Source organism: Nansenia antarctica (genome assembly GCF_963989245.1).
Source record: "Nansenia antarctica genome assembly, chromosome: 5".
NCBI classification, from domain to species: Eukaryota; Metazoa; Chordata; class Actinopteri; order Argentiniformes; family Microstomatidae; genus Nansenia; species Nansenia antarctica.
This window is the reverse complement of record NC_137690.1, coordinates 48,638,656-48,665,300: the sequence shown is the minus strand read 5'-3', so window position 1 is coordinate 48,665,300 and position 26,645 is coordinate 48,638,656. Positions and strand designations below refer to the sequence as shown.

Below are 26,645 nucleotides of genomic sequence, written 5' to 3'. Positions count from 1 at the left end.
TGGCATACATAGAGACAGTTATTATAAATGGAGTCGTGTACTCTATCACCGCGTGTCTCAAAGATGCAATTTGCAATGCTTTAGCCAAAACAGACACGAGTAGCTATTACGGATGAATTAAATTCCATTTTAATCTTTATTTATTTTGTTGTGTATTTGGCTGTTTGATTTCGGGTAGGCTATAGCTAGACCACTGAACATTGCATTTGGAAATGGCTGGACAGCTATACATGCGCGCACCGCTCTAATGTGCTCGTGCACATTTGTGAATGTCGGCACACATCAAATAATCGATTATTCGTTGATAGCACCCACGATTATTAGATTTTTTATTTTTTTTGTTCTGCACATCCCTAGTTGCTAGCCTATAGAGCTCCGCTATTCTGTCATGAACTGGACTGATAGTGAAGCATTGTTCTTTTTTATTTGAATACTTGTTTGATCAATTGATAGCGTGAAACGCAAATGTTGTGAACGAATTGTGAGTGTCCATGCTTTGTGTCAGGGTCTTGAAAGGTTATCCCATTTCATAGGGGAAGATTTTCAACCACTACCCCCCAAGCCGTAAAGTAAATCCACTTTCAACTTTTCCACTTTTCTTTTGGTCTGCAGATTTGATGTCTTTGTCAATTATGCAAGAAGTAAAAAGAATATCAGCACATACCATATATTTTTTCTCTTGACTTTATCTCAGGTCTACAACCAACCTTATTCTGGTCATTGTATGGGGTTTCCTTGTATTTTACCTGCCCATTATAGCCTTCTTAGTATTCATCTCAGGTCTCAACAGGATGATGTAACACTTTGGCCCGAACAGCGCCACCAAGAGTCCGAAACTGGAGGCCAGGATGGCAAAGATCTCTACTGCATCTGCATATTTCCCTGGGGAACTTACATAGGCCGGCACAAAGGCCACCCACACAGCACAGAAGATCAGCATGCTGAAGGTGATGAGCTTGGCCTCGTTGAAGTTGTCTGGAAGATTCCGGGCGAGGAAAGCCAACAGGAAACTGAGGAAAGCCAGCAGACCGATGTAGCCTAGCAACACGGCAAACCCTGCTACTGAACCCACCACACACTCGTACACAATTAAATCACTGTAATAGCGTGTGTTTTTATGTGGCGTTGGTGAGGCAGACACCAGCCAGGCAGTGCAGATAGCTGCCTGTATGGAGGTGAGAACCAGGACTGTTCCCCTCTGCTGCCCAGAACCGAACCACTTCAGACTGCCTTCCCCTCCAGGTTTGGAGGCCCTGAAGACAGCCAGCACCACCATGGTCTTCACCAGTATACACGACACACAGAGCACAAAGCTGATCCCAAACGCAGCGTGCCTCAGCTGACAGGTCCACAGCCTGGGCCGACCAATGAAGAGCAGCGAACACAGGAAGCAGAGTTTGAGCGACGCCAGAAGCAGGAAGCTGAGCTCAGAGTTGTTGGCGCGCACCACGGGTGAGTTCCGGTGCTGAGCGAAGATTCCAAGGACAATGGCACAGAATAGGGTGCCAAGCAACGAGGCGGTTGTCAAGCAGACGCCGAGAGGTTCATGATAAGAGAGGAACTCCACCGCCTTAGGGATGCAGTGGTCACGCAGGGGGTTAGACCAGAAGTCCTCAGGACACTGGGAGCACTCAGCTGAGTCTGAAAGAGAGAGAGGGAGAGAGGGAGAGAGAGAGATTTCATTCATGTTCAAATACCACGTATATTTCATCTCACACATTACAGTGGTGCACTAACCAGTCTCATTGCTGATCTCCCCCTCAGCACAGGGGATGCAGTCGAAGCAGCAGACAGGCTCTCCCTTCCTCCTGGCCACACGGGTGCCTGGGGGGCAGCTGTCACTGCACACTGATCGTGGTGGCTACAGGGAGAAGGGGTGTGTAGATAAACAACTTCCAAGTTCAACAATTACTTCGGCTCCCCATTCTAAGAGCTACCCAATGCTGTCATAATAATTTTATGTTATTGTTCTATTATTACCAAAAATGTATGTTATTATTATTTTGCTTTTTTGAAACTGACCTTTCTTGATTCAAAATTCCAGAAGATTTTGTCCTCGTCAAGTGTGAGCACATCATCTGGAGGGGCTGACTCATCGACCACGCCTACATTCTGGACATTTATGCTTCCGTCTGGGAGCCACGCCCAGTTCATGATGTCATAGATGGGCAGGGCATCTCCATTTTCGTCAAAGGAAACGCGATCGCCGAACCCCGTGGTAAAGTTGACCCTCTGCAGGTAATGCACTAGCTGGCCACACGGCCACACAGTGGAGACAGTAGAGAGGGAACAGAGGAGAAAAGCAATAGAGCTTTGTTGGGGAAAGTAAATTCACAAAGTTTTACAATACTATTATTTGTGTGTGTGTGTGGGTGGGGGGGTGGGTCTGTATGTGTGTTTGTGTGTGTGTATATCACACCTGCCATGGCTCCAGTCCCTGTAGGCTGGCGCAGCTGTGCCCGCTGAAGGGCCCTCTCCCTTGCTCACACTGCAGCAAGTCATGGAGGGCGTATGCCAGGGCATACACGGCCTTATACACGTTATACTCGGGTCTGAGCTCTGAAACATCCCCATACCCATTCTCCAAATTCTCCAGGACCTCCTGCCCAGTACATACATCACCTCCAGCCTCCACCCATTCAGAGAGCATGGGTGGAAATCTGCACCCAAACGACTCCTCCCAAAACTGCCTCACCTTATGAAAGCAGAGTAAGATTATATACAGTAGATAAGTATTACTAGATAAAGATATGCATAAAAAATTATGAGATAGATAAGGAGGAAAGTGAAGTGATATATATATATATATATATATATATATATATATGTGATAAACTTGCCATGCTGTTGCCATGGTCAACGATAGTGTCTTTGCCAGGGTGTACGTTATACAGGAAGTCCCTGAGCCCAGGTATCTCCCCACGGCGGATACTGATGCCCAGAGTTCCCCCCAGGTAGGGCATGAGGCGGGTGGTGTAGAACACAGAAGCAGCGCTCCAAGCCTCACTTGCGATCCACTGGCGACCAGTCACCTTCTGCTTCACCACCTTGTAATCACAACACTTAACATTACTGAACAATATTCTGGGCTAGCAATAGCATAATAGCTTCATCCCCTAAACAAGGTTTTATTTTTATTTCATTTCATAAAATGTATTTCTACAAATTAATTTTAATCAATGCAGTTGTTCTTGCCATATTTATTTGGCAAATAAATATATACAAGCATCTAAGCACAGATAGTTAGTTCCATAGTTCCTACCTATAGTAGGCCTTTATGTATTTTAGCTCATTTGAATGGACCAACCTCCTCCACCAGCTGTAGCATGTAGCCCTGGTTGGAGAACACCACCACAACACGAGCTGAGGATCTTCGGATCACACTGACTATCCTCTGGAGTTCCTTTGGGTCATGGTCCCTGGGTAGAACCTCTGAGTAGGCTACACAGCCCCCTCTGGATTGTGCCAGGCCAGAGAGGAAAGAGCGACCTGCGTGAATCCCATAGTCATCACCATTGACCAAGAGTCCGACCCAGGTCCAACCGAAACGTTGTAGAATTTGGATCATGGCACGTACCTGGAATGTCGTGAGGATCAGCATTTGGACAAAACATATTTTATAATGTAGTCTCTTGTCATTGTCTTCAGTCCATGAGACATACAGTACAACAGCCCAATAATGACATACGCTCACCAAACTATATATTAGGTGAACACCTCTGCCTTCTCATTTGTGCAATTACCAAATCAGCCAAGCATGTGACAGCAGCGCAATGCATAAAATGCTGCATATACGAGCCAACAGCTTCAGGTAATGTTCACATCAACCATCAGAATGGGGGGAAAAATTATCTCTGTGATTTTGACAATGGCATGATTGTTGGTGTCAGACAGGCTAGTTTGAGTATTTCTAAAACTGCAGATCTCCTGGGATTTTCACACACAACAGTCTCAAGAGTTTACTCAGAATGGTACAATAAAGAAAAAACACAGTGAGCGGCAGTTATGCGGACGGAAATGCGAGCTGACAGAAAGACTACGGTAACTCAGATTACCACACTGTACAGTTGTGGTGAGCAGAATACCATCTCAGAATGTGCAATGTGTCGAACCTTGAGGCAGATGGGCTACAACAGCAGAAGGCTACGCCGGGTTCCACTTCTGTCAGCCAATTAGGCTGCCAGCCAGCCTATTAAAGTGCTCAGTGAGTGTAGAAACCAATATGTAAACATATGCCAACTGTTCTAATTGTTTCATTTAGTTCTATTCACAGGGAGATATGCATTCACTTCCTGAATGATTATATTTCACCTTTAATTTATGACATTGCTAGCTGTCTAATTCTTCTCGGCCTCACCTGAAAGGCGTCGCTAGGGATAGTTCTGAAGAATGATGGGTACCGGTATCGGTCACTCAGACAGGAACAGGTGGCGTAGTAACTCACCTGAGAGAGATTCAGTAGAGTCAACACATAAGTAGGACAGGCTACAAACAATCTACTGTACTTCTGGGCTTCTGTTTCAGCATAAATTGTTTTTGTATGAAGAAACTGAAAACGTGAGTACAATTTATACAAGACATATATATATATATATATATATAAACATTTACGAAACAAAACATTAATTAAAAAATGATGACAACCACAAAGTTAGAGCAGATTCAATATGTGTCTGAGAAGTCAGATTTCTGTTTGCCCAAAACTATATAAACCCAAAAAATAAGAGAAACCTTAAACCCCGAAAAATGATGTTACAACTCAGTGTAGTCACAAGGAAAAAGGGAATTTACCAGGGGTACGCGGAAGAGCCCTAGAATACTGGAGATGGCTATGCAATGTGTTGATCCAGGATCCCCCACAATCCCTATCACAGGGGGTAACCCCAAACAGCTCTCATCCAACAAGAACTCCTCCTCGGTCCCACTGGCCAATGACATGGCGGCACGGAACGCCACACCAAGTTTGAGGCAGTTGTCATAAAGATTGTATCCGATGGTTACGTTTGGGAGCAGGTTGGGGTTTCTGTTGATCTCCTTGACGGCGAAAGCCATGGTCTGGGCCTGCTGGAACCCTGAAATGTCAAAACTGACACACACCTAGTTAGGAATTATGTTTTGTTGTTTGTTGTGTGTGTTTTACCCCTGAAACGTAGAATTCTCATACTGTATGTTACGTTAATTGTCTGAAAATGTCAACTGTATAAAAGTAAACAGTTCATTCATTCCACAAGGAAAGAGCTCATGGGTAACCACTTCATTTGTGCTGGTTGCTACCTTGTTGCTGGCACAGAGATTAGAAAAGAAGACAGGAGTTAAGAAAGAGAATTAAAAAGAAGTCAACGATCCAATCTTTTCATGCCGCTGTAGCTCAGAGCAACTCACCCCTCGCAGATGGGCTGCTGTGGCTCTGATGTGAAGGACAGCTCTGGGAACACAGTGAAGTCGTGAACCCCAAACAGACCACCTAGAACCACGTCCCCATCCTGGTACATCCTGTTCAGATGGAAACGCTCCCAGAGACGACAGGAGGAAGAGGAGGAAGAGGATATGAAGAGTAGGTTAAGGCACAGATACTGACAGATATGCAGACAGACCCACATGACTACCTTCTATCTCTATCTCCCCACCTCTCATTTTCACTCTGTCGGTCCCCACGTTTTATAGGGTGTAACCTCTGTATGCCAACCTCTGGAGATCAGGCGTAACGTCATTGTCTTAACATTGTCTTTCACGAGGGGAGGATCTTACACTCTCTCACTCTTCCATTTTGTTTGGTGTTCAGGGTGTGAGAAGTAGTATCACCCCCACAGACCCCTGTTAACCACTAGATGGCAGTATTACTCTGAGCCACAGCATCTGAGTGCTACAGCACTCCCTTTCTGCCCCTTCTTTACTGATACTCCTCATGTCTCCTTTATCTAATCTCTGACTATACTGTTCACTTAATTCACAGAGAACAATGTCTGTCTGTCTGCACTGTCTGTCTGTCTGTTACAACACAGGCCCTTTTGAATGGCAGACTTTTTGAAATAATCATCGGTGCCCCCTATTTTACAGCCCTGTTTCAGCTGGTATTTTATTTTCAGTTTATGTTAGTCTGTGATAACTATGTGGTAACTATGTGGTAACAAAGAGTACACCTGTACTTTCTGGTATTTTCCTCAATAGAAGCAGCTTATTAACTCCAGTGCTTCCTACCAAATGGCATAGTGATGCTTGAGTCAATGAATCGAAAATAGACAGTGAGTTAAATTAATACGCAATTATCAGTAAATAATGGTTTCACCTACTTCATACATTACATTTTTAAGAAAGTACCTGTTTATACCAGGCTTTAAAATCAAGGTTGACAGAATCATCATCACCACCGTTAGGAAACCAGATGTTCTGTTATATTTAACTTAAAGGTAAGTGAAATAGAAATCTCAGTGATTTGAACCCTGCCATAATTTATTGTCTTATTATTCTCATCAATACCACTTAAAATCATTTGATATTTAACTAAACAATGGGCTGTTGCTCTCACCCAGGTTATGGGACTTTATGTTGAGTGCTATTTTAAATTCAAATTCAGGGAGAATCTAAGTCTCTTACTATTTTATTTGTATTTAACCTTTAATTAACCAGGCAAACATGTAAGAACAAATTCTTATTTACAAATGCAGCCTGACCAAAAAGCAATGGCTCTTGGCGGGGGGGGGGGGGAAGCTAGAAATAAAACAAGGTTAAATAATTTACAACAATAAAACACTGGCAAATACAGATGCATTAAAATACTAACAGTCAGAGAGAGGGGAGAGAGAAGGAGGAGGTAGGGGTGAGGAAGAGCGGAGGTGAGGGATAGCGGGGGTAGTGGAGCAGGGGTACTTAAAATGAGTGATGGGTTATGGGATGGGTGAGAGACGGTGATCAGCAGGTGCATTGATCGACTATGGTTCGATGCAGGATTTGTTTGAAAGCAGTGAGTGAGGTGAGGGCGGTGAGTTTGAGGGTGTTCTGTAAGGTGTTCCAGTCGTGTGCTGCAGCGAACCGGAAAGCGCTGCGACCGACAACGGTACGGGCTTTGGGGATGGTGAGTCGGACAAGATCACTGGATCTTAGAACGATGACGGGGCGGTGAGAGAGGTGCAGAAGGGATGAGAGGTAGAAAGGTGTTTTGCAAAGTATGGTTCTGTAGATAAGATGAAGCCAGTGACAGAGCCGTCTGCTGTGAAGAGATGTCCAGTCTACAAGGGTGCACAGGTCACAGTGGTGAGTTGTGAAAGGCGCACCAGTGGCAAAACGAATGGCGGAGTGATGGAGTGTGTCGAGTTTCCTGAGGGCAGACTGAGATGCCATCCTACCTACTACTAAGGTAAGGGACTCTGTGCCAGTCCCAGTGATTGGCTCACCCATCTGTCAATCACCCAATGCATCTATTGAAGCATGTGAAGCCATTTATAAGTGTACTCCTCTGGCATATGCACACACAGACACACACACACTCGCACTCACACCTTCTCATACTTTCACACATCCAAGAACATACTAATGCACAATGACTTTTCACCCACACAGTTCTTTCACTGTTTGAGTATCACTCTTCCTCACTAACACACTCTCCCAGATCGAGCGCCAGGTCCTGTCGGTGAGTCCTCCTCAGCGATGTCTCTCAGCTGCAGCGTCTTCAGGGTGCCCTCTCCTGCTCTCATCGTCTCTGTCCCATCACCGACCCAGACGGAGAAGTGGTGGATGCTGCACCAGGCACATATCAGGACATCTAACCACCAGGCGTCACTCTGGGTCCTCCTGGCACTGCACCAGCCACCTAACCACTGGCCGCTTTTCTGGGTCCTGGTCAGCCTCCTGGTCCTGTCCTCCTGTACCTGTACCCCGTCTCTGAGTGCACTGGAGAGGACGGAGTGGAGGATGACGACGGAGGAGAGGGAGGTGGAGAGGCTGCCTGGGTCTGGGTCTGGGACGGGGTCAGGGTGTAAGAGTCTGGGTGACTCTGAGCCCGCCGTCCTAGTGTCTGAGGGGCAGGTGGTGATAGGAGGGCTGTTCCCCCTCCACTACGTGGCCCCAGAGCCACAGCACAGCTACAGGAACAAGCCTGAGCACATACCTTGCAGTGGGTGAGCGGGAGACATGCTCCAGTCTGATACTTTATTTAATAGATTTAATAGATTTTGCTTGAAATATTTGCCAGGTAAGTTAGAATACAACAGAGAGGGGATTTGACCTGATATTTTTGAAATCCTTAAGTTCTGTTGAATCATGATAAATCACACTTCATTAGTTGAGTTAATACTATATAACTTCAGAACTTACTGTAAATATATAGTATAAACTCATCTAATAGGGTTAGGTTTAGGGTTAGGGTTAGGTAAAAAACAGGGGTCTGTAAAATATTGATCAGTTTATCTTACACTGTCTCACAACTAAGATTGATGACTTTAAGTCCCCCCTCCCTTTCCCTTTTTCTCTCTCTTTCTACCCCTCCACTCTAGTTTCGACCACAGAGCCTTCCGTTGGGTGATGACCATGGTGTTTGCAGTCGAGGAGATTAACCGCAATTCGACCTTGCTCCCCGGAGTGAAACTGGGCTACCGCATCCTGGACAGCTGTGACCATGTACACACCAGCCTGCGAGGAGCGCTGTCCTTGGTCACTGACCCCTTCTCTGAGAAGGAGATCATGGAGGAGAGAATGGAGGAGAGGGGAGAGGGAGGTGCGGAGGGGGGCACAGCTGAGCCCAGGTGCCTCGAGAGGGAGCCGAGGAAAGAGCAGAGGATGGAGGAACGGTTGGAGGAGAGGATGGAGGGACGGTTGGAGGAGAGGATGGCGGAGAGGGGAGGAGGGGGGACAGAGGGGACTGAGGCCCAGCCCTGGTGCCTGGCTGGAGCCCCTGTGTCTGCTGTGATCGGCCTGGCCTCCTCCTCTCCCACACGGGCTGTAGCTCAGACCCTGGGCCCCTTCGGTATCCCCCTGGTGAGAAAGGGATGGAGGAAGGGCTGTCACATATCATGTATGATATGTACAGTTTACATGTCTCACACATACATTATGTACTGAACACAGATCTAATAAATTCCTTCCGTGGTAAAGATTAAGTTAGATGTCTGTCTCTCTGTCTGTCTGTCTGTTTCTCTTTCTCCTTCTCTCTCTCGGTGTCCCAGGTGAGTTACTTTGCCACATGCACCTGTTTGACTGATAAGAGTGTCTACCCCTCCTTTCTGCGTACGGTGCCCAGTGATCTGTTCCAGGTGCGAGGGTTGGTCCAGCTGGTCACCCACTTTGGCTGGCGCTGGGTGGGCACTGTGGGCACCCAGGTAAGAGGATGGCCACAGTTACAACAGAAACATATTTTGTGCTATCTCTGTTCATTGTACCAGTACTACCTGTGTGTTTCTGTGTGTGTGTGTTTCTTTGTGTGTGTTTCTATGTGTGTGTGTGTGTGTGTGTGTGTGTGTGTGTGTGTTCGTGTGTGTGTGTGTTCGTGTGTACCAGGATGACTACAGCCGCTACGGCATCCAGGCCTTCTCCAGACAGTTGAAGGAGCAGGGAGGCTGTCTGGCGTTCCACCTCACCATCCCCAGTTCACCACTCTCCCCGGCTGGGCTACAAGCCCTGGCCGACCGCCTTCAGAGCTCCAGTGCCCGGGTGATTGTAGTATTTGCCACTGAGGGGCAACTGCTGGGGCTGCTCTCTGAGGTGACCTCACCTCTTATGTTGTCGAGTGCTTTCAACATTTGGAAAAAACAATGAGTCGTTTTCACAGACAAGGCTTATGCCTAGTCCTGGACTAAATCTCACTTTCCCTAACCCTAACCCTAAAATCTCCATTGAAGATGGAGTGTAGGATTTAGTGTAAGATTATGCTTAAGCCTTGTATTGAAACATACTGCACATACAGTCAGTCATCAATACTATATCAATACAAACTGAAATCCATGTGGGTAATAGATAACCGATGATACAGTTAACATGGTTTTAAAAACGTTGTTTTAAGTTAGATATTTAGAGATGTCAAAATCTGAAAAAGACATTTGCTTTAGCAGCATAACCGCAATCAAAAAGGCATTTGATTTAGCTGCATAAATGGAAATCTGACCTATGCACTAACAGGGATAGCAGAACAGATAACTCCTGCTGTTATCACTCCTGCTGTCATAGCTTTGTAGGGCTGCTGTACATCAAACACAGGCTCCACTCAGCACTGGGCATGCCGTTTGCTTCTTTAATGAAAACCACTGCACATTCAAAAACATTTCAATGCACTGCTTTATGTTACTACCACATCTACGGGCCTCTCATTTTTATGTTTTTTTGTGGTGCAAAAATGTATTTTCATAAATTGTTTTAATCTAAATTCTTCCTTCTTCTAGCATTATGATTGATTGCCAATGCCCCGTGGCCCTAGCATAGATTACCTTTTCTTGTGATGGCTGATGGATAGATGATTCACTTATTTAGACAAGTGTATTTGTTGTAAGTCGATTTGGATAAAAGCGTCTGTTAAATGCCTTTTTGTTTTTGTTTTTTTGTAATTTTCACACAACCTACTTTAATTAAAACTTTCTTAAAATTGGCCTATATTTAGTCTGTCACCACTCGAGTCAACATGGCAAATCGCTTTGAGAAATATTCAGTAAAGCTGGAGAAATTATGATTTTGATGAATCAGCCTTTTTCAATGTAATGGGCAGGCAACTTGTAAATATGACCCACACGGTCGCTAACCCTAACCCTAGTACATAACTAAGAACATAGAATAACCTTTAAACTAACCAATACTGAATGTACTGTATGTATTCCTGTGAACATTACAACCTTCTCTAATAATCTGTCTCCTCATCATCACCAGCTGGCCCTGAGGAACTTGACTGGGATCCAGTGGGTGGCCAGCGAAGCGTGGGTAACCGCCAGCCTGCTGACCTCACCCCACTTCCACCCGGTTCTAGAAGGAACCCTGGGCTTCTCCTTCCCCGGAGTCAGCATCCCAGGACTGGGAGAGTTCCTGTCGACGGTCCGCCCCTCGCCAAGACCGGGCTCTGAGTTGGTCAACCTGTTCTGGGAGGAGCTGTTTGGGTGCAGGTTGGAGTTTGGGGAGGATTCCATCAGAGGAAACGCTAATGGTAGCCCGATTGAGGATGGTGGTGGTGGGAACCCATTGGATAGCCCTCTGGAAGAGGACGGAGATGGCTCTAGACTTAACTTGTCACTTAGCTCTGCTGGGGAGCCCATGGGAACCACTAGGGATGCTGGTGGTCGTGGGTCTAAGAGTGCTGGAGGGACCCCTGTGTGTACTGGCTCTGAGGATCTGAGGGACACAGAGAGCAGTTACACTGACGCTTCCCAGGTCAGGATCTCCTATAACGTGTATAAGGCTGTGTATGTCATTGCCCATGCTCTGCACCGGCTACTTCAGTGTGACTCCACAGTACACAGCCAAGACCAAGGGAGGTGTCAGACCAGCACGTCTTTTACACCCAGACAGGTGTGTGTGTGTGTGTGTGTGTGTGTGTGTGTGTGTGTGTGTTGTGTGTCTGTGTGCATATGCATGCGTGCTTGTGTTTTAAGATGATGTAATATGAAAACCCACTAGCTAAACCATCTCTCTGTCCCCTCTGGTCCTAACTCTCCCTCTAGCTCTTGCACTACATGAAGAGGGTGAATTTCACCAACCATTTTGGTGAGAAGGTGCATTTCGATTCCAACGGGGAACCTGTCCCCCTCTATGACATCATAAACTGGCAGAGGGACGGCAGTGGCTCTATCAGGTTCTGTGATCTTATTTTTGTTATGACTCCCTTTAGATTAACTAAAGGTGTGAGGGTGGGATGTGTGTGTGAGTGTGTGTTGGGTGGGGGGGGGGGGGGGGGGCGGGGGGCTAGCAAGGGACGACCTTTCCTTTGGTTGAGGGAGGATGGCGATTTCGTACCCATGTGATGGACTGCCGTTATATGCATACAATTCAATGTTGTTGAATGTTTTGTTAAATTGTGTTAATTAATAAAACAATTGATTACAAATAAAGGTTCCAGAAAGTTGGGAGTTATGATGGCTCTGCACCCCTTGGGCAGCAACTACTGATGAAGGAGAGCGCCATTGTGTGGATGGGAGGGCAATCACAGGTGGGTTTAGGAGAGACTTCTCTCTCTCTCTCACTGTTTTCACAGGGAAGGGTTTCGTAAATGTGACTTGCCAGGTAGTTAGCAGCAAAGTTTTAAAAAAAAACATCTAGAGTTGCTTGTCCTTGTAGGAAAAACCTTTGAAGGACCCTTTGTGGTGCCAAATAGAACCTTCTCTGTACAGGACACACCAGAAAGAGTTCTTCAAAGGGTGCCCTGTCAGTGCATTATTGTTAGGATTACGGTTACCCCTTTTCTTTTTTATTGTGAACAATTATTTATTTTTTTGGGAAAATCAACAAAATCCATCACAATACACATACATTTTTACCCCCCATTCTCACCCTTCCTGCCCTCCCCTCCCACCTTTGGCGGCCTAACCAGCCCCCATCTTGGTTTAGAATCACACTATTAATAGAAATTTGAAGATGTCCTTTTTTCTAAGTGTACAGGTCATCTGCGTGCTGTCTCCCTGCAGGTGCCCGTCTCCCTGTGCAGCGCCCCATGCCTCCCTGGCAGCAGACAGGCCCGGCGTCCGGGGGAGCCCTCCTGCTGCTTCGACTGCCTGCCCTGTGCAGATGGACAGATCAGCAACCAGACGGGTATAGCTGACACAGGGACCTGTCACATCTTCTAATTGCCTGTTAATGTATTGGTCCTGTGTCGGTACATTTTTGCTACTTTGTGTGTATCTAGAAAGATCTTAAGTGTTTTGAGAAAAATGGAATCGTTATGGTTAGGGTTAACCCATTATACATTATGTTAGAAGAAATTGTGTGTGTGTGTGTGTGTGTGTGTGTGTGTGTATGTGTGGGATTGCTGTATTTCCATACAGGTTCAACAGAGTGCACCAAGTGCCCTGAGTTCTTCTGGTCAGACAGAGACAGGGTTAACTGCGTTGCTGGCGTGGAGGACTTCCTGTCCATCCATGAGACCATGGGTGCCATCCTGGTCTCGCTCTCCCTGCTGGGCGTTGTCACAACAACAGTCATCACAACGGTCTTTCACCGTTTCCGTTCCACAGCCATCGTCAAGGCCAACAATTCAGAGCTTAGCTTCCTGCTCCTCCTGTCGCTCAAGCTCTGCTTCCTGTGCTCGTTGGTGTTCATTGGCCGTCCGTCTGTGTGGGCGTGCCGTTTTCGGCAGGCTGCGTTCGGGGTCAGCTTCGTCCTCTGCCTCTCCTGCCTCCTGGTCAAAACCATTGTGGTTCTCCTCGCCTTCCGGGCCAATCTACCTGGTTGTAGCAGCCTGAAGCTCTTCGGCCCCCCCCAGCAGAGGATACTCATCCTTTGCACGACGGCCCCCCAGGTATGGTTGGAATTGTCCATCCCAAATAACTCATGTTCATGACAATAGGATCATGATGACTGCTTCATTTGGGAGTAAAAAACAACTTTTTGAAGAAGCGTTTGATCACAATGTTGAAATCACATCATGACTGGACACAACTTATGCTAATTGTTATCCAATCTCTCTCAAGGTGTGCCTCTGTGCAGGTTGGCTCTCTTTGGCATCCCCCTTCCCCTTCAAGAACACCTCCTACCAGGGAACCACTGGGAAGGTTAGGATGATTTCAGATAATAATGTTGGTTCTCGTTTAGTGCTTAATTCAACTCATTTTGGTCCGAAATGTATTTGTTTCTACTATTATCTGTTATTGTCTTATTTAATTGTAAAGGCCTGTTCCGGAGTTGCTGACACCGTGTACTAGCTAGCTTACTGCTGTGTTGGCTAGGTTACTAGCTTGTAACAATGTTTTAACGTAATCATAATTATTGATTTGTCTCTCTCTCACCATCGATAACAGCTCTCAAGTGCTTTGGCTTTACTGTATCCACAGGCTTTTAGGTACTGGTATGTTGTAATGTTCTGTAATGTTCTAGGTTGGGATACATGTAATCAGGGTTCGAGTTATAAGCTGAGCTTTGTGGGGGTCTCCAAAATAACAGTGCGAAATGTTGTCATGCACGCGCGCGAATCATGCCCACATAGCAATGGGACTTACAAGTTTTAATTAACCATAGGCTACTCATTTCACCACATCAACAGCACCACATGAAACAACAGCTATAAGCGATAGTCACAGGTATCTCGGCCAATAATGTTGTTGTTTTTGCTATACAGTCCATTCACTTTCCCTGTTAGCACAACACATTGTCCACATCTCCATTTCCAGTGACATCGCACCTGACATATATAATCATGTATGCTTGTCCATGAATTGTGCTTTGATCTAATGTTATGCTACTACGGGAATTAAGTGATTTGACATTAGAAATGAATTTGTTTTTCATCTCTTGTGCAATGTGCTCTTCAATCTGGGCACATGAATGATTGGATCGGTGAGTAGGGCCAACTGTCGTGCCATTCATCTCATTAAGTTTCATAATTGGATTTCTTTAGCGACAGTATAGGCTGCCCTGAACAAACTAGCTGTCTCCTTATACATACTGGAGGTGAGTTCTGCTACTTTCTTCGGAAGCACTTGCTTTTGTTTGAGCTCTGCTATTTCAACAGTTTCAACGTTAGGTGTCATAACAGGTGCAGCTGAATTCAAGTTTGGTTTCTTGGATGAAAACCCGAAACTTTCCAGGCTTGTCGACTCGGTCGGCAGCAGTGGCCTTTTTTGGGGCGGCATGATAGCTAGCTACTGAATGTTTTCTTCTCAATAATCGTGTTTTCACGTTCGCAAGCTCTCAATGATCATATTCTGCTGTTGCAAAATATTCTACTGCGCCCCATAGTGTATTGGTGGTAAAGTGCAGGCAGTCAAAGGCCTACTGTCATTCACAGGAGATTAATGCTGGTGCACGTAGTTCTTTTGGAAAACGTGTTTATTTTAGAATATTTATCATATAAATAAATATAAATAATACTCATTATATTGACATTTTTTATCAAATAATGGTTGTGGTAATGTATTATTAGCGACCCCCACAGATGTATGATTTTACTGCTTTCATGGGAGCTCAGACCTTCCTTATGGGAGCTCAGCTCCCATTGGCTCCCACATAACTCGAACACTGCATGTAATGGTATGCTATGTCACACCATGCCCAAAAGGCCAGCTCTCATGTTTTTGTTCAACCTGCTTGTTTTCCTCCCTCAACACAAACGGTTGGGCGGCCATTGGAGTCTGGATCTGACCCAACAAAGTGTATTGAGATCAAGGTTAATTTTATTTATTATGAAGGTGGTACTGGAGTGTAAGGAGCCCTGGGCACCTGGCTTCCCTCTAGTCCTGGGTTATATCGGCCTGCTGGCCTCCCTCTGCCTCCTCCTGGCCTTCCTGGGAAGGAAGCTTCCGGACACATTCAACGAGGCCAAGCTCATCACCTTCAGCATGCTGATCTTCTGTGCAGTTTGGATCACCTTTATCCCCGCTTATGTCAGCTCTCCTGGGAAATACACTGTGGCTGTGGAGATCTTTGCTATCTTAGCCTCTAGTTTTGGACTGTTGTTATGCATCTTTGCACCGAAATGTTATATCATCTTACTGCAACCGGAGAGGAACACCAAGAAAGGGATAACAGGGAAACCATCGAGATTAACATGATTTACAAAATAAGTTTTCTGCTGGTTAATGGGAATCTTAATCCATTGCATCCATCCATCGATTTTCTATGAATGTGATAAATACAGAATTAGCTTAGTGCAACTGTCTTACCTTACCATAACCCACAATATATGGTTATTTTAATTAATTATTTGTAAACAACGTTTTGGAAAACAAACAATCATGTTTAGCTTTGAAATATGTTTAAAACTGTGGGGTCAATTGCTTTCACATGGGGACAATCTTGAGAAGGTTACTTCTAAATCAGAGACATGTGAAAGAGATAATGCTGTTTCCAACCAACATTACCCCAGCCTGTGAAGACACACCTGCCTGTGATCTGCTTGTTCCACAATCCTGATTGCTGCCAAAAATGGGCGACATGCCCATGCCCCCACAAGGCGACATGCCACCACCAACTGACGGTTTAAACTGATTTAATTTCAACCTGCTTTTTGCCCAGACTATAAGTTCCCTTTACCATAGTTAGAACAATTCTTTTTGGCGCAAAGGGCCGGCCGATAGCGGTAAGAGAACACAGAAAACACAACATCAACAAGAAGAACAGAAGGAAGCTCAGCTCTGAATTGTTGGCCCGGACAATGGCTGACGCTCGGCGATGGGTGAAAAGTTGCTGTGGTGACCGCCAAGCAAGCTCCGCTCACTGAACACGTGACGGTGAAGGATAATTCCCGAGGACCTTGTGAAAGGATAGGAACTCTACTGTACATGCTTGGTGAGGCACAGGTCTCTGTGGAGGTTGGGCTACAATTCCCCAGGGCAGAAGAGTCAACCTGGTGTGATTGAATAGAGTTTCAGCAAATAAGGTACGCAGGAGTGTATATCCCATCATGAGATGTCTCCCTTATCTCCTTCAGAGAACCTGGGTTATAGTACTGTACATAGCATGACCCATATATTTCAATAGAGGAATACAATTAGTGACATTGTTTATGGGTGTTTTCTCAGCCTCACCTCCTCTTTTTAGCCATCTTCAGTGGGACCATCTAACATTTTGGGAATTTGTTTTTTTATTCCATATCTCATACTAACTATACGACCATACCATTGTGTTTACTGAAACACATATATCACAACAGAACATATTGTAAAATGTATACAAACAGTACAGTACATGTTACAGACCTAGAACTAAGACTAAAACAAGTGAATTCACCAGAATTTGTTAAGTAACCACCTTTTCTGAGTGTCGTAATCTGTTACTGAATGAATCACTACAATTGCCCTCTTTACAATCAGCAATATATTTCTCCCTCCTCAAAGCCAAGGCAATTAAATTAGATACCATTAATTAAAATTGTCTCAATGCCCACCACATTTTATGAGGTGTGTAATTCTCTTTTCTCATATGGCACTGTTGCTGCCTGTTTTAATTAATTATCTTTGTCAGTTGTTATGGTTCAATAAAAGCAATTTTCAGCAGCTTTTGAAGTCAAAATGTTTTATTCAATGACAAATTGCATTAATTAATTAGTATTTTATTGGATAATGCCTGTGCAAGCAGAATCCTTGAGCAGAAACAGAATATATGCAGCGTTATTTCACATGATGGTTCTATTAAATACATGTGGAACGAAAACACAAATCTGAGATGACAGAATCAGTAGATCAAAGCCACACATAAAAGCAAACCACATCAAAACTGTGCAGATTAATAATGACAGCTCATAATAAAGTTCAGACATAAACATTACATGCTTTAACTGAGCATTAGTGTAATTTTCTGTTACATTCTATCTTTCTCTATGTACCGGTAGTCAAAGTTGAGCCTCATGCGACCCTATAAGTTTGGATATAGGAAATAGGAGATGTTGGAGGAAGGAAGCTTGTCTCTCTCTCTCTCAAGAGTCCAGGGTCGCCTTTTCATCTTCTCTGCATTTATTTAAAGCATTGGTTTGTGATTTTTGAACCAAATATATTCTAACTGCACCTGGCCTTTGCATTAGCTAATGGGGATCCAAATCGAATCAGATCAAATTACGGTAAATACATTCATACTTACCAGCAGTTCTGTCGATGGGTACTATTTTAGAACTTGTCATTTATGTCACCCTGTAGCATTCTCCTCATGACACACACTACTATTGCAAGTAGACATCCTGTCCAAAAAGCACCCCAAAAATATATTTCACCACAAAGTAAAGCATTGAATGTTAATTTTAGTTCAAAGAGATGGTGTTAAACATCTAATTAGCTTTGATGGACTGCCATCGCTTTATTGTTAGTTTGAAGTATCATGTGGATTTTATTTGGGTGCTCTTTGGACAGACTGAACTTGTAGCAGTAGCATTGCGGCTCTTGTGGAAAATGCTACTGGTTGAAGGTGCTCCATACGAATGACAGTGCAGACAGGTTCCAAAATGGAACCCATCAATCGACAGCACTGTTGGTAGGAACAATACATAGATATGGTTAAAAAACCCTTTAAGTGCTAGTTTGAAAAAGGAAACAAGGAGAAGGAAGACCACTTTCAACTATTGGTCTGCAGATTCTATGTCTTTATTGTGGCCCAGACAAAAATGAAGTAGAAAAAATATATATATATGTATATAATTTTTCTCTTGACTTTATCTCAGGTCTACAACCAACCTTATTCTGGTCATTGTATGGGGTTTCCTTGTATTTTATCTGCCCATTATAGCCTTCTTAGTATTCATTTCAGGTCTCAACAGGATGATGTAACACTTTGGCCCGAACAGCGCCACCAAGAGGCCGAAACTGGAGGCCAGGATGGCAAAGATCTCTACTGCATCTGCATATTTCCCAGGGGAACTTACGTAGGCCGGCACAAAGGCCACCCACACAGCACAGAAGATCAGCATGCTGAAGGTGATGAGATTGGCCTCGTTGAAGTTGTCTGGAAGATTCCGGGCGAGGAAAGCCAACAGGAAACTGAGGAAAGCCAGCAGGCCGATGTAGCCTAGCAACACGGCAAACCCTGCTACTGAACCCACCACACACTCATACACAATTTAAATCTCTGTGATAGCGTGTGTTTTTATGTGGCGTTGGTGAGGCAGACACCAGCCAGGCAGTGCAGATAGCTGCCTGTATGGAGGTGAGAACCAGGACTGTTCCCCTCTGCTGCCCAGAACCGAACCACTTCAGACTGCCTTCCCCTCCAGGCTTGGAGGCCCTGAAGACAGCCAGCACCACCATGGTCTTCACCAGTATACACGACACACAGAGCACAAAGCTGATCCCAAATGCTGCGTGCCTCAGCTGACAGGTCCACAGCCTGGGCCGACCAATGAAGAGCAGCGAACACAGGAAGCAGAGTTTGAGCGACGCCAGAAGCAGGAAGCTGAGCTCAGAGTTGTTGGCGCGCACCACAGGTGTGTTCCGGTGCTGAGCGAAGATTCCAAGGACAATGGCACAGAATAGGGTGCCAAGCAACGAGGCGGTTGTCAAGCAGACGCCCAGAGGTTCATGATAAGAGAGGAACTCCACCGCCTTAGGGATGCAGTGGTCACGCAGGGGGTTAGACCAGAAGTCCTCAGGACACTGGGAGCACTCAGCTGAGTCTGAAAGAGAGAGAGCGAGAGAGGGAGAGAGAGAGATTTCATTAATGTTCAAATACCAGGTATATTTCATCTCACACATTACAGTGGTGCACTAACCAGTCTCATTGCTGACCTCCCCCTCAGCACAGGCGATGCAGTCGAAGCAGCAGACAGGCTCTCCCTTCCTCCTGGCCATACGGGTGCCTGGGGAACAGCTGTCACTGCACACTGATCGTGGTGGCTACAGGGAGAAGAGGATATTGATAAACAACTTCATGTTCAATATATATGTGACGCCGGCTGGTGAAAAGTGCAACCACTCACGAACTGTGAAACGTCGCCTTAAAAATAGCTTTCTTTTCAACAACAAATATTATTATTATTATATTTTTTTCCCTGAGTGGGGCAGTCCCACTTATATATTTTTTTTTATTATTGTGACAGAGACAGTAGAGATTGACAGGAAGGATGAGAGAGAGAGGAGGGATGACATGCAGGATATGTCCCCGGCTGGATTCGAACCGGGGACCCTGCGGTTACATGGTCGACGCTTAACCCTCATTTGTTAGCAAAGTAAACTTACACCAACAGCTGTCACATTTAAAATTATTTTGCCTCCCCATTGTAAGAGCTACCCATTGCTGTCATAATAATTTAATAGAAGTAGTCACCACAGCTACTTATATTGCCGTCTTGTGTCACATTTATTGGTATATTATTACCAAAATCTGGGGCTATTGCTATTGCTAGCTATACTATTTTTATTTCACTTTTTTGAAACTGACCTTTCTTGATTTGAAGTTCCAGAAGATTCTGTCCTCGTCAAGAGTGAGCACATCATCTGGAGGGGCTGACTCATCGACCACGCCTACATTCTGGACGTTTACACTTCCGTCTGGGAGCCACGCCCAGTTCATGATGTCATAGATGGGCAGGGCATCTCCGTTCTCGTCAAAGGAAACGCGATCGCCGAACCCCGTGGTAAAGTTGACTCTCTGCAGGTAATGCACCAGCTGGCCACACAGTGGAGATAAGAGAGAGGGAACAGAGGGGAAAAGCAATAGAGATGTTGCTTTGTTGGGGAAAGTAAATTGAAAATGTTTTACATTACCATTATTATGGCCTTTTTCCATTGACCGGCCTGGCACGGCTCGGCTCAGTTCGCTTCGGCCCGCTTTTGAACAGTTCTGGGTACTGGCGCTTTTCCACTATACACGAGAGACCAGGATCGAGTAGGAGGAGTAGGAGATAGTAGGCGGAGTTACGCGTCATAACAGCGCGCCATGGTGGTGACGTATATTTTCACGAGACACAACACAGCCACAACAACAGCAACATGGAGGAACTTGCAGCTATCCCTCGGCATGTGGTATATTATTAACCATGGTTTTTTGGAGAGAAAAGAGAGAAGACAGAAGAGCGAAAACAGAAGGAAGGATACTCGAAAGAGGAATGCTGAAAAGAGAAAGAAACTTATGTGGGCTATCGTAAGGAGATGGCTACTACTTTACCTCACTGTAGCATCATTGTTATGTTCAGCATAGAGACAGCTACTGCCTGATTGTCTGCATGTTTGAATCATTTCTATTGGATTTTGTTCTACACATAATAAAGTCATGTTTTTTGAACCCTTAAAACCACTGCCTTCACTTGTTTGCTTTATGAACTGTAGCATCATTGTTATGTTGAGCATATGGGATTGGGAAGCGATGTATTTCTACGAAAAGGCTGACTGACGAGGGGCTCCAATCTCCGCGTTTATAGAGTGCTCCGGTGTCTTGCTGGTAGTCAAATATATGTATGTATATATACAGCATATGGATGTTACGTGCCTGTTACCTGCCGATTTCAGTTCTAGTAGTTTAGATCTCGCAACCAGGGAAACGCCGACAAGACGCGAATCTACCGGCATTTGACTCATGAGTGAACGGCGAAAATGGCTGGACGGCACAGCTTGGGATTCCATTGAAGTTGAAGTTGACATCCAGTCATCCGCTCACTGCTGTCCATCAAAAAATGGCACATCCATCAATAATATGACATAATAACAACTGCTCTGATTAGATTGCTTAGATTGTTTAATACATCAACGGGGAGAAAAGCGAGATGAACTCGCGAGTATCATGCGGTGCTTTATGAACTGTAGTATCATTGTGTGCCGTGTTATTCACGGACAAACACGGTGCCCTTTGCGGGTTAATAACTTCGGTTTACCGTGGGTTAGGATAACAATTCAAACGTGTCCGGATAGGGGAGAGGACAGGGAATCCAAAACCATTTGAATGGTGTAGAATGTAGATCCTACACTCCTATCACCGTCGACAGCGCAGAGCGAATTCCCTGTTAAAACGATTCTCTGCCCCCGCTGTCAACTTTAAACAGCAGCAAGCGGTGCTGCGAGCAGCAGCGGGTGAACTCCCGGTTCATCGAGTTTACGGTTAAAAGCATAACTTCTCGGGGTGTCAGCGCAGTGGTTAAGGGCTCAAAATTACCGTAGACCGATGGTGAAGTTAGCAAAGGAGTATTGTGTTTGTACCACCTCCACAGCCGGTGTTATTCACGGGCAAAGACGGTGCATAATAGCGATTTTTGTGTTATGCCTGTTGTAAATAAAAGTTCTATGATTCATTGAAATGACATTAAACTAAGATAATACGATGGTCAGCATAATTTTTCGAATCTTTATTAATAAGCTATTACAGAAACTGTAGTGACATTTTCCAAGAGCGAATGTGGTATTTCAAGATGGCGGTTAGTGAAGAAATCTATGAACATGGGATGACGATTTCCATTGACCAATCAACAGTGTGCAGCGTCACACGTCACACGCAGCCGGGCAAAAAGATCCGGATCTAAAAATTTAGACCCTGGTCTCGAAGGGGAGCTAAAGAAGCGACCCGAACCGACCTGACGCGACCTGGGCCGACAAATGGAAAAGGGCCAAAGAAGCAGGCCGAAGCGGGCTGGCCCGGGCTGGCCCTGTAATGGAAAAGCGCCAAAGTGTGGGGGGGTGGGGGGTGGGTCTGTATGTGTGTTTGTGTGTGTGTATATCACACCTGCCATGGCTCCAGTCCCTGTAGGCTGGCGCAGCTGTGCCCGCTGAAGGGCCCTCTCCCTTGCTCACACTGCAGCAAGTCATGGAGGGCGTATGCCAGGGCATACACAGCCTTATACACGTTATACTCGGGTCTGAGCTCTGAAACATCCCCATACCCATTCTCCAAATTCTCCAGGTCCTCCTGTCCAGTACATACACCCCCTCCAGACTCCACCCATTCAGAGTGCAGGGGTGGAAACCTGCACCCAAACATCTCCTCCCAAAACTGCCTCACCTTATGAAAGTAGAGTAAGATTAAATACAGTAGATAAGTATTACTAGATAAATATATGCATAAAGATAATGACAGATAGGGAGATAGATATGGAAGAAGTGAAATAGATACATTAAATATATATCTTAGTTCACCCATTTTTTATGAAAGTAGATAATGATGTGATAAACTTGCCATGCTGTTGCCATGGTCAACGTTAGTGTCGTTGCCAGGGTGTACGTTATACAGGAAGTCCCTGAGCCCAGGTATCTCTCCGCGGCGGATAGTGATGCCCAGAGTTCCCCCCAGGTAGGGCATGAGGCGGGGGGTGTAGAACACAGAAGCAGCGCTCCAAGCCTCACTGGCGATCCACTGGCGACCAGTCACCTTCTGCTTCACCACCTTGTAATCACAACATGAACTGTTTATTCCCATAATGGGCATTTATGTATTTTAGTTTTACAAACAGAGACATATGTGATAAGTTTAATTGCATTACGTTTATAGCTTACTGAGCAATTACATTGTGTTTTTTTCATGTCTTGTTCAGCCTTGCCTATCCGGCCAACACCAGTGTCACAATGGAAGTTTTTACATTCAATTATTAATTGTTGTTTATTCTTGAACATTTCACTGTGTTTGGACCTCCTTATCCTCTTTTCACAATAGTGCATTTTCCAAACGATCAATAAGATCATAATCAATCATTTCAGTGGACCAACCTCCTCCACCAGCTGTAGCATGTAGGCCTGGTTGGAAAAAACCACCAGAACGCGAGCTGAGGATCTTCGGATCACACTGACTATCCTCTGGAGTTCCTCTGGGTCATGGTCCCTGGGCAGAACCTCTGAGTAGGCTACACAGCCCCCTCCGGACTGGGCCAGGCCAGAGAGGAACGAGCGGGCTGCATGAATACCATAGTCATCACCACTGACCAAGAGTCCGACCCAGGTCCAACCGAACCGTCGTAGGATCTGGATCATGGCACGCACCTGGAATGACATATTATGTGAGGATCAGCACTTGGACAAAACATAATTAATATTGAAGACCTTTTGTCCAGGAGACATACAGTACAACGGCTCAATAATGACATAGAAACCAGGATGTGCCAACTGTTCCAATCGTTTCATTTAGTTTTCTTCAGAGCTCTTTTTAGAGCTCTATGTTGCCATAGGTGCATTAATACGTACTTCTCGAAGAATTCAACTTAATATTGAATTCATGATATAGCTAACTGTTTAATCATTCTTGGTCTCACCTGAAAGGCGTCACTAGGGATGGTTCTGAAGAATGATGGGTACCGTTGCCGGTCACTCAAACAGGAACAGGTGGCATAGTAACTTACCTGAGAGAGATACAGTAGAGTCAACACATACGTAGGACAAGCACAGTACAGTGGTAATAACAGTACTTCTGGATTCTGTTTGAACGTTCACTTTTCTAGTGACGGCCCATGATGAAACTTCAAAGTCATATGTAAACATTTAAAAAGCCCCAAACTATTAATTTGAAAAATGTAGGTATAAAAAAACAAACACAAAGTTATAGCAAGTCATTCAATATGTGTTTGATAAATCAGATGGATGTTTGCCCCAAACTATATAAAACATAACTCTAAACTAAATCAGAGCTCTTAAATCCACAAAAATTATGTTACAACTCAGTGTAGTCTCAACGGAAAAAAAAGTATTTTACCATACCAATTTTTTACTTATTGAGCCTGCACTGTTTTATGTTTTTTATTGAATGTTTTTTCTGTTTTCTGTACTGAATGTTTTCTGCCCTAACTGAGCTGTTTGACAACAAAATTTCCCCAATGGGGACAATAAAGGTTTTCAATCAATCAATCAAAAAAGGTATGCGAAAGAGCCCTAGAATACTGGAGATGGCTATGGAATGTGTCGACAAAGGATCCCCCACAATCCCTATCACTGGGGTTGACCCCAAACAGCTCTCATCCAATAAGAACTCCTCCTCAGTCCCACTGGCCAATGACAAGGCGGCACGGAATGCCACTCCAAGTTTGAGGCAGTTGTCATAAAGGTTGTATCCGAGGGTTACGTTTGGGAGCAGGTTGGGGTTTCTGTTGATCTCCTCGACGGCGAAGGCCATGGTCTGGGCCTGCTGGAACCCTCGCTTCCTAAAACTAACAGAGAGGGAACATTGATGAACTCATTACAACACTCACCTACCTAGTAAGGTAAATTGTAAATGGACTGCACTTATATAGCGCCTTTATCCAAAGCGCTTTACAACGGCCTCTCATTCACCCATTCACACACACATTCACACACCAATGGCGGCAAGCTACCATGCAAGGCGCCGGCCCGCTCACTGGGAGCAATTTGGGGTTCAGTGTCTTGCCCAAGGACACTTCGACATGTGGCCAGCCGGGGCTCGAACCGCCAATCTGCCAACCTTGCGATCATTAGACGGCGGCTCTAACTCCTGCGCCACAGCCACCCCAAAAGGTAGTTAGGAATTATGTGTTTTACCTCTGAAACTAACAATTTTCAAGTGTTACACACGTTTCAAAAGCTATTGTACTAGTCTACTGTAGACTATGTGGAAAATAATTTACATTTCAACTCCTTATTTAAAATGAATAACCCTTTTCTGTGGTATTGAGCCCATGGGTAACCACTTAATTTGGGCTGTTTGCTGCCTTGTTGCTGCCACAGAGATTAGACAAGAAGCGTTCTTGTATAAAAAGAGACGTGTGTGATTCAAACTGATGCAGCTGAGTCATCCACATACAGTATTTGGTGAGAGAGGTCTGTAGCTCAGAGCTACTCACTGCTGGCAGATGGGCTGCTGTGGCTCTGATGTGAAGGACAGCTCTGGGAACACGGTGAAGTAGTGAATCATAAACAGACCACCTAGAACCACGTCCCCATCCTGGTACATCCTGTTCAGATGGAAACGCTCCCAGAGACGACAGGAGGAAGTGGAGGAAGAGGAAGAAGAGGAAGAGGATATGAAGAGTAGGTTAAGGCACAGATACAGACAGATATGCAGACAGACCCACATGACTACCTTCTATCTCTATCTCACCTATCTCACCCACCTCTCTCTTTCACTCTGTCTGTCCCCATGTTTTATAGAGAGTGTAATGCCAACCTCTGTGGAGATCAGGGGTAACGTCATTGTTTAGTCTTTCTTGGGGGAGGATCTTACACTGTTACACAGTAGGGCAGGTGTATAGGGGGCCAGCAGGGGTTGGAGTTGGGGAGGTGATGTAGCCTTCAAGGGTGTTTACGGTTTTTGAAAGTCACACCTGTAATTCCACACACACACGCGCACACACACACACACACACACACACACACACACACACACATACTATACACAGCTAGCCATCTGCACGTGCAGGCTACATCCTGAAAGCCATTTGGTGATCCGAGTACGAGTATCACAGACCCATGTTCATCACTAGATGGCAGAATCACTCTGAGCCATGCGATCATTACTCAATCGTTTCTCTGTGCAGTGCCTCACCCCCCCAGGCAGCAGACAGGCCCAGTGTGCAGGGGCATCCTGCGGGTGCTTCAACTGCCTGTTGACAGACAGACAGACAGATCAGCAACCAGATGAGTACAGGACAAAAATTACTTAATTCTTCCTTCCTCTAGCATTATGACTGCCAATGGCCCCTGGCCCGAGCATAGATTACTTTTTCTTGCGATGACTGATGGATAGATGGTTCACTTATTTCAATGAATTTGTTGTAAACCTGCTTTGGATAAAGGTGTCTCCTAAATGCCAAAAATGAAAATGTAAATGTAGGATACACAGGAACCCAACACACTATGCCTGTTAACACTAGAACAGCCATGAGGGGTCATTTGAGTAAAGTAAATTGTTATATCTTTGCAGTCGATCAAATTTCAGGACCCTCCTTTCATGATTTGTCCTGGATATGTCGTTCTACCACCCAGTATCCTTACATTTTCAAAATCACATCAGGATAAGCTAGTATAAAGCTATTTTGCAGTTTGTCTGTGTAGGAAGCAGGCTAATTTACAAGCGGCCAACTAGTGGTCGTTGTGTGTAAATAGCAGCTTAGCATTGAAAAAGACCATTTGACCCCCGAGGCGGCTCTTTTAGTAGGTAAAAAGGCACGGCTGTTCTAGTGTTAA

General features: G+C 45.1%; 2 protein-coding genes and 1 pseudogene across 3 annotated transcripts; 1 reads left to right on the top strand and 2 right to left on the bottom strand.

Moving 5' to 3' along the window:
- Nucleotides 1-742: 742 nt before the first annotated feature.
- LOC308157532 (extracellular calcium-sensing receptor-like) lies at nucleotides 743-5,492 on the bottom strand (the record flags this gene model as incomplete). Its single annotated transcript, XM_080531112.1, has 9 exons — nucleotides 743-1,641; nucleotides 1,738-1,861; nucleotides 2,023-2,250; nucleotides 2,420-2,695; nucleotides 2,841-3,047; nucleotides 3,308-3,577; nucleotides 4,358-4,444; nucleotides 4,792-5,086; nucleotides 5,383-5,492. The coding sequence occupies 9 exons, from the start codon at nucleotides 5,490-5,492 to the stop codon at nucleotides 743-745; spliced, it is 2,496 nt and encodes an 831-aa protein (XP_080387238.1).
- A 3,004-nt stretch (nucleotides 5,493-8,496) lies between these two features.
- olfcu1 (olfactory receptor C family, u1) lies at nucleotides 8,497-15,668 on the top strand (the record flags this gene model as incomplete). The annotated part of the gene is made up of 11 exons (XM_080531681.1): nucleotides 8,497-8,688; nucleotides 8,866-8,970; nucleotides 9,159-9,311; nucleotides 9,490-9,693; nucleotides 10,846-11,478; nucleotides 11,631-11,780; nucleotides 12,026-12,115; nucleotides 12,591-12,714; nucleotides 12,948-13,420; nucleotides 13,593-13,673; nucleotides 15,306-15,668. The coding sequence occupies exons 1-11, from the start codon at nucleotides 8,518-8,520 to the stop codon at nucleotides 15,666-15,668; spliced, it is 2,547 nt and encodes an 848-aa protein (XP_080387807.1). The 5' UTR covers nucleotides 8,497-8,517.
- A 2,645-nt stretch (nucleotides 15,669-18,313) lies between these two features.
- LOC308157533 (extracellular calcium-sensing receptor-like) lies at nucleotides 18,314-25,413 on the bottom strand (annotated as a pseudogene). Its single transcript has 9 exons — nucleotides 25,304-25,413; nucleotides 24,358-24,652; nucleotides 23,765-23,851; nucleotides 23,226-23,495; nucleotides 22,699-22,905; nucleotides 22,249-22,524; nucleotides 19,978-20,205; nucleotides 19,310-19,433; nucleotides 18,314-19,213 (listed from the first exon to the last, which is right to left on the bottom strand). The product of its transcript is annotated as an extracellular calcium-sensing receptor-like (transcript).
- Between the last annotated feature and the right edge of the window lie 1,232 nt (nucleotides 25,414-26,645).